Source organism: Colias eurytheme, chromosome 24 (genome assembly GCF_061535395.1).
Source record: "Colias eurytheme isolate Ceu_HAF_F1 chromosome 24, ilColEury1 Martin Lab GWU primary, whole genome shotgun sequence".
Lineage (NCBI taxonomy): Eukaryota > Metazoa > Arthropoda > Insecta > Lepidoptera > Pieridae > Colias > Colias eurytheme.
In genome coordinates this window covers 7,288,671-7,302,503 of record NC_143003.1, presented here as the reverse complement: position 1 = coordinate 7,302,503, position 13,833 = coordinate 7,288,671, and the positions used below count along the sequence as shown (strand labels likewise).

Sequence of the window (13,833 nt, the reverse complement as noted above, 5' to 3'; positions counted from 1 at the left end):
GATAACTTTCCATAAGAAGAAAGTACCATAACTAATCCAAATAAGGCACAAAAATAAATATCAAATAGACTAAAAATTGAATAAAAATTTAAAAAGGTCCCTTTCCATGTGAAATTCTCCACATTTTCATACAATCAACTATTCGTATATCTATCTCTTTCATATACAAGGAATCTAATATCAATTTTCACAATAAGAGTGAGATATAAGTATAAACTGTCACCCTGTGGCGAGATAATCCCACAATCTTTTTATTCTTCCGTAAACCGTCTTGATAAGTGCCAATAACAGTTCCGTATATTATATGCATTCCATTTTACTGGAAAAATTGGATATCCTATACCCCGATCCTTATAGTGATCTTTAATTATTGTTATATCTCCTCCCCCATTTTTTTGTTTCGTCTGGTTGCGTTATATACTTCGCTACTTAAAAAAATTGGTTGTTTGTAAAGTAGGTTTACGATCGAGATGTTTACGTGATAACGTCTTATTGGTGGCAGCGCTCGAGATGAGACGGGAGATTGGTCCGTCTCTCTCTCGTTATACCTGCGATTGCGCTCGTGAGGTTTTGGTGTGACACAAGTTTCTAACATGTCACCCGACTAAAACGATTTTAAAAACGTTATCACGTTAAAATGACAGTGATTTATTGCAAGGGCAATACTGTTTTATTTTTCTTAAACAGACTTTTTGTACTTGTTGAGTATATTTTTTGACATCAAAAACACCTTTTCCTACTTTTTGGGTTATAATTTTTGACATCAATCGTGTGTCGTTTTTTTTTTCGTTTAGGAATAGATGACATTTGAATTCTAGTGGTACCATCTATGATTGAGTTTGAGACAAAACGATGCTGCGCAACGTATTTTCACTTTTTGTTAAGTAAAGCACAATTTAAATTAAGTAGACACTTTAAGTTTATTACTAACTGCATTTTATATACCAACGATGTTTACAATTAGTTTTACACATTACTAACTTTGGTTGATTTCGTGATTTTTTTATCCAAGTCAAAGTTGGTGAATCAAATGTAACTAATTGAATTTTGAAGTTACATTTTTTATTTTACTCAAGTGTACATTTATTGTATTTAAATAATTTTTTAACACAATTAGAAGTCGCGTTAATCAACCACGATTATTTTTATAATTTATACATTAGTAGTAACTTTTTTTTATTTCAACACTTGTTTTACAAAGTTAAGGCTGACTCCCTGATGTATAGTGCAATATGCGATCAGTATTCTGGTCTGATACCTTTATTCCATTTAAAAAATCATGTTTTTTATTATTCGTCCTTTTTGATCACATTTATAGGTTAAGAATATCATGAACTCGTAATGTGTTCACTATTATAAATTCGCGGGAGGATTAATTAAAAAATGTCTAGATGTCGAAATATGCACGTTTGTTTCTATTTTAAAATTACATTAAATTGGCTTTTGTCATGTGATACGTAAAACTTTTAATTTATAGATGTCTAGTGAATGTGAGAAGCGATATTATTAAAGTTTCATGGCAACATTGATTGTCAAGTGTCACTTATATTTCCCGCCAAAAATTTGACGTTTTGTTTTTCCCGCGCACATGATCGGTCCTGACTCCTGAATGTAAAAAAGAATGTGCCCAAATCTTCAATATATTATAATCGGAAGTATTTCGGGCTGATGCTGTCGTTATACTTGTGTAGTGATATTTTTTTTATTTCTATACCCTATGTACAGATTAGTATTATAAAACTCCTAGTAGTTATAACTTTAATGTTTTGTACATCACATTTGACTATGTAAATCGTATGAAGACCTATTTATTTTATGTAACCGCCTGTATTATTTGAAATGTAAAAATATATAAGAAATTGTATATGTGTTTGTTGTTTTATTTTATTACCTATACATATGAAGTACTTACCTTATCTGGAAATTAAAGAGTACAGTGATTCAATATATTATTTGATATTTCTATCCTATTATGAACAAATAACAATGCACAAGCAAATAATATCTTTTTCGGGACAATATCTATGCTCTCTATAGTAATTGTATAAAGGTAAGAATTATGAGGTCTGAATCTACTAAACTGATTTTTAGAATAATTTTACCGATACTAAGCCATATAATATTTGAGTAACAAGCTTTTTCTTCCCTTGTGAAACCAGACGAAGCCGAGGCAATCGTTAAGTACTTTTTACAAAATCGATAGATTTTTCTTGAAAAGAGTCGATTGAATGCGTATTGATCATTCTAGTACAAAATATAAATAGAACAAAGGAATAGCTTCCCTCGTCCCTTGGTAAAGTTATCGATAGTCTACCCACGCTATCCGTAAGAATTCACAAGTTTTTGCAAGCCAGCTTCTAAAAGTATAGGAAAATAAGTACTAAAATAAAATAAAATAAAACTTTGTAATAAGCAATAAAAATATAAGTACTGTGCTTAAGAAAAAAAAATCCTCTAGATCTATAATATAACGCGTTCACGTTAAGATGTAGCAGGCCTTCTGGCTTACATCGAGAAACACCACAAAAAAAAGCCTAAGTACAATTCAAATAGGTAACCTGCAACCTATTGGTTAGTTTAGGTTATTCATATAATTTATTAACACGTAGTTACGATATAAATGCAAAATCAAAGATGAAAAAAAAAAACAATTCTTACACAAAAATTGACTCGCCACTCGTTAGCCATGAGAAAACAGTAAGAAAAGTTGTTTCAAAATGATTGATGAGGAAACCTAAGTACTTGACCTGAAATGAAATCCTATCCAAGACGAAGAAACGTTATGAAACCCTAATTTACGAACAATCAGGCGAAATTCCGATAGGTATTTAATTTACAAGTACAGCTGAAGTATTGCGAAAGTCAATTCCCAAAGTTCCGAACTTCCTAATATTTCAGTTTTCCTCCAGTGGAAGCGGATTGCGAAATAATTCGTCCCAATACTTAACTACATTTTGTGCCGGCGAAATTTCTTGCTAGGAGGTACTTTTTTGTAACTTTCCTCTTGGATAGGTATGTTGTAAGCACGTTATACTGATTTTATTATAAGCCTATAAGAACATGTTAATTATCATAGAATTTAGGTAATTATACCTACCTATTTATTGTATAAATAATTCTTTTCGAACGCTTTCAAAGTGTTGTTATTATTTATAATGGCAAAAATAAGATCTGTAAAATAAGAGTATTTTTGTTTGCTCTTTCGTTCTAGCTTTATTGTAGTAATGAACATGTTGCACCTATGATTTTCTGTTACTCAAGCCAATAAATGAATATATAAATAAACCAGTGTTTTATTTGCATACCTAACTACCTCTTTATTAACACATATGATATACCTACCTACCTCTTTATTAACATACCTGTATAATAAGTATACTATGTATAATATTCTATGTATAATATATTATGTATAATATACACCATAATATGTTTAATATTCAACTTTTGTCTTTGTTTCGACAAACTTACATCCGGTGCATTTAGATCAAACGAGCGAAATCATTCTAACCCCACTATGTCAAATTCTTTTGGTGTAAACAGGCGTAGAGCATTCTTTTGTTGTTCTTAGTGCGTTCGATAAGATTCTATGCAATGTTCTAATACTGAACAACACTGAACACGACTTTTCATTTACACTAAAAGATATCGAAAGAATGCTCTTGCTCTAGCTCTAACTCTATGTTCGTGTGGTCTAAATGCTCCTTAGGAAAACAGTTATCGTGTTCTATAGAGTCTACACCTGAATACATACTTGTAAAAGCATGCTCGCTTAAGTTTCTAAATATGTATTACACTATATATAAAATCTTATCTACCTATTTATAGTTTTCTTAGACAAATTATAAAAGATTCATATACCTAGGTAATTTCTACATTCCTATTACATAAGTAATTTCTACATTCTTACATTACTTTTTCAAATGGAATTTACAACTTAGGTACCTATAATTTCCCCCTATAGTAGGTCCTATAGGTATATAAATTTGTTTTTGTATATTTCGTACTTGTTATTTTTTCCATCTGTCACGTCGATGCTAAGTATGAAATGTCATGAAAGGCGTTAAGTGCAGAGGCGTTTGAAGAACGTGTATTGATTGTATAAACGACTTATAAATCATTGTAATGAAAAACAAACGAAAGGAAACATTTCATGAACCACGCATTAGGTATTATCTAGCAGCAAATTATAAAAAAAAACATATGACAGTGTGTTTATTTCAATTTTGAATTTCTATCTACTTTTATCAATGCCTTCAATAATGGGATTCACAATTCGACTGTATTTTTTTTTTAATTTGTTAATTCAGAAGTCAGAACGGCCTGCGACCGATTTTGATGATTCCTCTCTTTTTTCGACATTTAAATTTTAGCCAGTTCAGATAATTTGAAGGCGGTTTAGATTTTTTTAAATTGAGTAGATTTCTGTTTACCTAAATGGCAGCTCAGTGGGAAATTACATTCCTACGTTTAATATACCTATTACTACAGGCACTACTGCCCCCTCGTCAAGTGGCTTTCTGTTAGCGTAGCGTTCAATAGAATAGACTACGAATGTATTAGATTGACGTAAGCTGTAGATACGTTATCTAGGGGGCAGGTATCAGCAAATTGCTGACAGCAATTAGGAACCATCGATTCAGAACGCAATTTATACTACAGAGAATTGACATAAAGTCAATCTTACTTCGGTGGGTACTACTCAGAAAAATAAATATATTTATTCCCTTAGGTATCTCCGTAGGTGGAACCTTATGATTCATACCGACATTCAAAGGTATTTAAACCTACACTCTTATCAATAATTAAACCATTATTGATAAGGATTTTAATACTGTTGACTTGTCCTCACTTCTCTGAGAAATTTCCTATTTTTATTTATTGAGATGGAGAGAAATACTTAAAATAAATAACTAGGTATGTACGTACTTAGTTCAGGCAGTATCTTGATACAACAACATACATAAACAGCATAAACTGCTACATAACCTATATACATAAACTAAAAATATGGAAGATAAAAACCCATGGAGGGTTCTCGCGTAATAACCACAGGACAGTTCTTTGGCATATATGTACTTACAGTTACATATTTTGTAAAATTAAATTGTAATACTGAAATGATCTAAAAGAAAACTTTCTTGTCGGTTCTTCTCCATAGATACTGCTTTCCGAATCGGTGGTAGATGTTAAAATTATGTATTGACGTTTCAAAAGTGCTTCTCGAAGAAGTCTAATTGAATAAATAAATGTTTGAGGTTGAGTTTGAGTTTGCTTGGTATAATATAATATTATAATGGCAAAATCGTGGCAAAATCCCATGGATGTTGATCATTAGATTTACGTGACATTTGAACAAATAATTTTTACGTAGGTAACATTCAAAGTAATAATTGTAAACTTATTAATGAGTAAGAAATTGTTTTTTAGGTCTTCTTAAGCATTTTGTTTCTTTCTTCCCTTTTTATACTGTGAACGCTAACTGGATTGCTGGGTTGTGTTACTTTATTTTTCTTCTATGCACGTGTTTATCACTGAATTCCTCCTAAACGACTGTTTTATTTTAATGAAATTTGCTGTGCCTCTACGTGGATTTGATAATTGATTTGAAGCGACGAACAAACGCTGCTATAATTTAAACGATGAAAATTTGCGTATATTTTACGAGATAATCGGTTATGATAAGTAATATTATTGTTACCGGCCAAACCCGATTTCAGGACAAACTAGTTTTGCCTAGGCTAAAACACGATCGGGTGAACTGGTATAGCCTAGGCCAAACTAGTTCATCCTAAGACCAATAGGATAAATCAGTTCATGCTAGGCCATTTTTATTCGGATTTTAGACGGAGCCCCGCTTCGCTGGGCTCCTATTTCTGTGTAGTTTTTTTTAAGAAACCTAACCTAACCTATCCTAACGGCTAACCTAACCTAAACCTAACGTATTTATTTTAGGATAAACTATAGTATGGCCTAGCCTGAACTGATTTATCCTATTGGTCTTAGGATGAACTAGTTTGGCCTAGGCTATACTAGTTCATCCGATCGTGTATAGTTTTGACTAGTTTAGCCTAGGCAAAACTAGTTTGTCCTGAAATCGGGTTTGGCCGGTAACATATGTAATTATAATTTGCGATAAATATTTTTCTCTTTTTCAATATTCGAGATATTAAGTACGTGATTGTAAAAGGAATAGCTAGGTACTCACTTATTTCAAATTTACATATTATTATTAATAAAAGTTATAACTACTTAGTTACTTATAGGTATTCATGTTCAAATGAGATACCTATTCAGAACAAGTCTAATATTAGGAACTTTTCAGACTTTGATGTACCTTAAATTTACTATCTTATTTTTTTCTTTGAGTAGGATTCTATTTCAACTAAGTTTTTCAAACTGAAGTACCAAAAGCGAAATTTATTGCATGCTTGTGAGAATTATTATGGCTCTAATCAGCATTTAAAAGTCTGTCCTTGATATAAAGCAAAAAAAGCCATTAAAATATTTCACAGAACCATTTATTTTATCAGGTAAGCTTTATTTTCTAGAGCAATACGTATTTTGTCTCCATCGTGGATTGAACCCAAGGCGCTTCTGTCTTTTAAAGCTTATGATCTTTAATCTTGTGTAAGATGAAAAAGAGCATGTGTGCCGAGCATACGTGTCAGAAGTAATACTTCTTTGGCAAGATTCAAAGATACCAAAATCGTCGCCTTACTCCATGATGTGACGGTAATGCCATGACGCGACCTTGAAATTTTACTCTCAACGCGCCTAAAGAAGTTTCACATACCTACCTAAAAAAGACAAATAAGGACATGGATAGGATATTTGGATAAAATCTTGGAGGGGATAAATAAAAAAACATTCTGCTCTGGAGTATGTGACTATTTTTATTTCGAAAAACGAAAACACCAATTAAAATTTTAAATATTAATACTATGGATAATTACAATATGTATCTTAAGTACAATTATTTTTTTCCTCTCTAAACACTTTATTGTCAAAGATTCCTCTTATTTATTGTCGACGTTTACAATTATGCCGTATTATATTAGCATACATTATTGTCAATTAATATTTAAACTATGATTTGTGAAAGCTCAAACAATATCTCTGTGGTATCCATTAATTAACATTTTCCAATCGAGAACGCCACAGGACTTTGTCGTAGCTTCCACAAATTGATTCTCAAAATTTATTTTTAAAATTTTGATATGATATTACATATGTATCGCTTACTGCAGATATGTAGCGCACGATCTAAGTACACCAATTTTTTTTTAACATTTAAGTTTCAGAATATGTATGACATGCTAAACAAGATCCTAAACATTAAATCGATCCATAGATAATAAAATAAGTTTGTAAATTTCTACAGAATATTGTTAAAATATTATATATAAATAAATTATATTGTATACAATAGTAATGTAGGATAGGACGTGCGTCCATTAATTAATAGAAGGATAACGAATAGATTGACTAGCTTAAAGCTGTAATGTAAGTAATACAATATTTTAAAGCCAAATTTTATAGTCTGTAAGTTTAATATGCCGACGGTGTACGTCGTTATACAAGTCGAAAGATTTGACACAATAAATACATAAGTATAAATATCTAATAAGTAAATAGTTAACAACTTCTCCTCGCAGCCTATTTCAGTGAAAAACAATTAAAAAAAATATCGATAGCCGCCATTACGCCGTTGCGCGGCCCTGTCAATGTATTTAATTCCATTTTCAAAATGATTCCTAATCTATTTCTTTTTTAAAACGCAACATTGTTTATGGACATGTTACATTAGGCTGCATATAAACCTACCACCTAGCATGATTATCGATAAAAGAGCGCGTGTCGCGCTTTGCTAATTTACAAATAATCTATTATAAACATGAAACATTTAAATGTAGTTAAAGCATTATTTGTCGGGATCCGGTTGTGCAAACCATTTATTACCCAAAAATTGCAAATTTCTTTTCGCGCGCCCCGCACAGCCGAAACCGACTTAGCCGTCTCGAAGGCTTTTGAAAAACACAATATTAAATATTATGGTAATAATCTTAGCGACTAATCACAACAATAATTATTTATATAAATATTCAAACAAACTACGGGATTAATATTTATTCATGTTATATTTATAATAAATGCATGTAAAATCAATTTTGTGCTAACAGTCGTTCTTTCGAAATTATTGACCAGGATTGACTAGAATGTACCTTCATAAACGTTATATTTAATAAAAATAATATGTATTATATAAAATAAATGTACAGACTTAACATTTTGTGTATTATTGTCGCGGAAAGGGAATTCCACGAAGTCGTCGGGCTCAGACTAAACCCCGTGGAAGATTCGCGCTCGAAGTCGAGACCACACGATGAGACAGTAAGCAAGCTTCAAACAGCGACCCGCGGGCCGATAATTTAATTATTCTAACAAACATTTTATTTCTTAATCTAATAAACACCGATTGTAAAACTCTAAATACGATTAAATTATTGTCTTCGCCGGCTGACCGGCGAGAGTAATTGATCGTGTATACGTTAATCAATCAAAAGGGAATTATTGTCATCTGGAAGTCCTAGAAGATACTAATCTTACACTATAAAAATATTCTTCAAGATAAAATCGCGTCTACGTCAAAATTCAGTTTCACATATATAAAAATAATGCAAAAGCTCGCGTCCGAAGCATAAGCGATATGGTGTAGATAGTAGATATGGTAATACTGATATATCGTGTTTAAAGCCTGAGAAATTGTACGTGGGAGGGTGTCCCGTGGAATGTGTCGGTCCTCAGCGCGAGGGTTCAGTAGTAAGGGACGAGGTCGGGCAGCGCGAGCGCCAGGTAGGGCTCCGGGCGGTACAGCGCGCGGCGGGCCGGCGGCAGCATCACGTCGGAGTAGCGGGAGAACTGCGACACCTGGCTGCGGCCTCCAGAGGGTTTTCTGCAAGAGACAACTCGATAAGAAAAAGATAGAAACAAAAGACATCGGGTAGAGCTTGCTCTGCCTGGCTCTGCCATTTATTCCTTTTCATGCATTTGCATGTTGTATTGTGTATTTCGACGGAAAAAACATTGAATCCTAACTAAATAGTGTCATTCTGTGAGCTGATAACTAGTAGGCCAGTAAATAGTGAAGGAAAGAGATTACAAAAGCTCGATTGTTGAATACATAAACCAAACAAATGAACGGAACTACGAATACAGAAAGCAACAGCTATTAAAAAAGAACTTTCTAGTACATACACTTTAGTGTGTCTGGTAGGGTCATCAGCGGGGTACTCAATGGGCTGCAGACCACGTGGTTCCTGCTCTCCATACACGCCGTAAGCGTAGTCGTCACCACTGCAACAAACATATATATGATTTAATTTTGTTTGTCAAAATTGTATCTGAATCGATATATTATTATTGATTATAAAAACAAGTAACAGTGTATCTATTACACACAGGTATTAACATAAATAGATAATATGTTATATCTTCTTAACTCAATTACAATATGATGACAATTCAAAGAACGTGGCACCTCTAAAGCTACATTTCAATAAAAAATATTCTATATTTCTGAGCTGGTTGTATGTTTTCCGTTATATTATTATACTCAATATGAACCAGGTACCTATCTTTTATCGATGGTTTAAAAGAGCTTTTGAAAGTGTAGTTGAATGAATATTAATAATGTTTGAGATTCCCTTGCTTCAAATTTTACAAATTCAGTGAACAGGAAACTAGTCTGTCTAGACGTTTAATGGAATACCGATTAGAGGTAGAATAATTTTAGTATCTATTGTTAGAACTTGGATATAGCACAGATAATATTAATACTGCTACACGGTGGAGTGACGACATCCGCAGGGTTGCTGGTCAAAACTGGCGACAACGAGCAAACGACCGGGCTCAGTGGCGTGCCATGACTGAGGCCTATGTCCAGCAGTGGACAAGTGTAGGCTGACAATGATGATGATGATGATATAATACTACCTATAGGTACTAGTAGATATAGGTACTGTAAATTAATTATTGATGACATAATTGTTGGCAAATGGAATCCACATTTTTCATTTTCTTGTATCGGTCAATTAGGGAAAGCTGGCATGTTCACAGTACTCACACTTATGCAATTTCACTTACAGTATGTTCAAAAATAAATGCGACTCTAGAGTCTAGTTTCATTTTAGACTTGAATTGTAAAATGGGTGCGTTGTAGATATGTATATGCAAATATAATTACTTATGAAAGCTCTCATAATTTACCTGTAAAATTATAATTTAAAAGTAAATCAATTGATGAAGTTAATTATTTATTCTAATAATAATCAATTGGATAAAAGTATTAATAATCATTCAATTATCAAATAATAATTAAATTCCTGACTTTGGTCGAGTAAAGATATCTAAGAAATATTATATTTGTAGTAAGTACGTAATACCTACCAATACGCGCTAACAAATATGTGTTACATGTTTATTGTATAATTTTCACACTATCGGTTTTAAACTCAAACTCAAACATTTATACAATTAGACTTCTTCTAGAAGCACTTTTGAATCGTCATAACAGTTTAACAGTTTTAACATTTACCACCAATTCAGAAAGCAGTATCTATAGAGAAGAAGAAGAATCTATTTAATCATAATCGTAATCTTCTACTTCACTGTAACTTTCATCGCTCGAAGAACTCGATGTTTCGTTGTCGGAATTTCTTAATGTTATTATAAATGAGTCAGTGTAATTATCTACTTTTGGTTCCAATTGAATATATTTTTCCTCGTGTTCTCGCGTCTTTCTCCAAACGTCACTAAACATATCCAGACTAATAGCATTTGCTTCCTTTCTAAATAATTCTTATACAGTTTTCAAGTTAAAGTTCACATTTTGTGATGCTACTTTCCCTTTAATAATGCCCCATAGTAACTCTATTGGGTTGAGATCTTTGAGGATTGCATCAAGTAGGTAAAAATTGTGTATAGTTTGGCTTATTTTTTTAATAATGTGATAACTCTGATTATTAATTAGTTATTTGATTTTTGAAAAAAAAAATGCCGATTTTAGTCAAAATTTATATTTTTCTAACAAGATCCTTATCATCCAAACTTCCACCTTGGTGAGAAAAATTGACATTTCTAATGAAAATGAACAAAAAATTAAATGATTTTATTAAATACTGTAAAATAGTCTATAATTCTTCCATTTACTGTATCACAAAATTCTTCATAGATTTTTAGATATTCGTACTACACCAATTACATCACCCTGTATTTATAAACAATTGCAAAATATGACACATACATAGGCCGGAAGATACTGACACAAAATTTCAGGTCATTTGTAACAGAATGGTGGTTCTACAGAGGTCTTATTACGCAATGACTAAAAGAAAAATGATGGTCAGAACTCAGAACGCTGGTACCGGAGGACTAGTCGCGTGGGCGTTAGTCGAACTCGTCGGATAAATAGCGAAAGTCAAACGATTTACAAATCGTTTGAGTTTTCCGCGGTATGGCGACCATTTGGAATCGTCCGAAAAGTATGGCATGGCAATTTTAGTAAATGGCTGCACGACGATGGTTACCTGTGCAAAAGTGAGCTCGGTACAAATGGTTGAATTGTTTTTTTTTAAATCAACGCATTCACGTCGGTATGGCGGACTGTAAGTCACATCGTAACTGTATGGCATGACACTACCGCCTACATGTTTTTTAAGGGCTATCGGTAAATTCTAAAATTTTTGTGTTACAAATCGTTGGACTTTCGCTATTTATCCGACGAGTTCGACTAACGCCCACGCGACTAGTCCGCCGGTACCAGCGTTCTGAGTTCTGACCATCATTTTTCTTTTAGTCATTGCGTACTAAGACCCCTCTAGACCGCCATCCTGTTACAAATGGCCCGAAATTTTGTGTCAGTATCTCCCGGCCTAACATGTGCAATGTGTAAATGTGTTGACGTTCCAGCTCTTCTTAATATACCTATATAGTAGGTACTCATCTCTTAACCCTTAACTAGAGTCGTGAACAATTGTTACGTGTGTATAGTCGTGGGTCCATTAGACCCATGTATTTTTAAATGGTCATAATTACTTATTTATGCATTTATTTATGTAAATTTAAATAAAATATGATATTTTAGTTTATGAAATGGTTGAATGTGGACAGTTAAGTGGCTTTGAAAACAATAAAAAAATCAAGTTAAATTCACATAACAAATTAAAAAAATATCTCAAATTAAGTAGGTTTATTAAGCACACAAAATCAGTAATTAAAAATAGATTTTCATTAAGAAATGTAGCACAATTGCAAACTAAAAATAAAAGCCTTGTGAAAGAGTTAGATAGATATCATAGGGACTTAGAACATTATAAAATGATATATGAAGTGGAAACTACTGAACTAAAGGAGAAAATAGACTCATTAAATGATATATTACATGACCTCAACCAAAAATATTCTGCTGCCCAGTTACAAATCAATGAGCACATAAAAGAGGCAGATTACCTTATAAAGTTAAGCAATGAAAATATGGATCGTTTCGAGTCTCTAACCAATAACTATGTATGTAAGTGTTCCATAAGTGACAAGGAGCAACCGTCGCCCCATAAGCCCATTGACTGTACTGACATGCATAGTATTCCATCCACGGCAACAATTTCATCTAGTAAAACAAAACATCTTTCCATGCAGGAAATTATTGTGTTGTCGGATAACATTGGTCAGGGATTTGGCGCTTTGCTTAACAACTTAGGGCATAAAGTAACTAATTTTTGTACTCCTAATAGTTCATTTACATATATCATGAATTCATTAGATAATTTTAGTTTTAATGAAAATAGCATTGTTGTTATATTATATGGAGATAGTCTTAATCTAAAAAAACATGACATTGATATAGGATTTCAAAAAATGTTGAAAATTAGTAGTGAGACAAAATGCAAATTTATGTTGTGTACATTACCATATTTGCCTGGTTTGACACAAAATCAATATAGATTTATCTATAACATTAACTTAAAATTATATAATTTAACAAATCATCATAGTGATGCATTTATATATTTTGACATAAATTCATGTACAAAATCTTTTTGCTTGACAAGGAATACAGTGTATCTGCCATTTAGATATAAGAGAGAACTTGCTATGTTAATAGCATATAAAATTATTAACCAGTCTGGTACATGTTTGGTATCAGACCATCGATCTACTATAATTTTATGTAGTAGTAATTATATACATCAACCGAGGTTAAGTGTTGACGGACAAACTAGCCCTAAGCTAGATTTAAACTAGTATGTAAGACAACAGCTAAGCAGCCTTTTTCCATTGTACATCAAAATATTCAAGGCTTGGCTAGCAAATTATTAGAAATAGAATTATTTTTAAATCATAATAGTATAAAAATATTTTGTGTAACAGAACATTGGCTTAAACAATGTCAGTTGTTATTAAATATTGATAATTATAAATTAAAAAGTATATACTATAGGGCACATGCTATTCATGGAGGTTCTCTTATTTTTGTTCACAATAGTGTTAAATGCAAAGAACGAACTGACATTGTAAGTCTTTCTGTAGAACGCACCATTGAACTGTCCTGTGTTGAGCTTGAGCGTTATATTATTGTTTGCGTATACAGACCTCCTTCCAGTGACTATAATATGTTTGAGACAGTCATGGAAGAAACATTAAAGCGTTTAGGCAGGAGTAAAAAGAAGGTAATAGTATGTGGTGATTTTAATATTGATTTACTTTCACACACACAGACGGCAACACGAATAGTTAATTTGTTTCACTCATTTAATCTGTATAAAGTTTTTGATG

The 13,833-nt window shown here is 32.4% G+C and overlaps 1 protein-coding gene across 1 annotated transcript in view; it reads right to left on the bottom strand.

Moving 5' to 3' along the window:
• Positions 1–6,876: 6,876 nt before the first annotated feature.
• The window catches only part of LOC149898038 (uncharacterized), an 88,593-nt gene continuing 81,636 nt past the window's right edge, over positions 6,877–13,833 (bottom strand). The window contains exons 7-8 of the mRNA XM_090115930.1: positions 9,259–9,357; positions 6,877–8,956 (exon numbers count right to left, since the gene is read on the bottom strand). Coding sequence (XP_089972056.1) covers positions 8,818–8,956; positions 9,259–9,357 — 238 coding nt within the window. The 3' untranslated portion in view covers positions 6,877–8,817. The remainder of the gene's footprint in view (positions 8,957–9,258; positions 9,358–13,833) is intronic.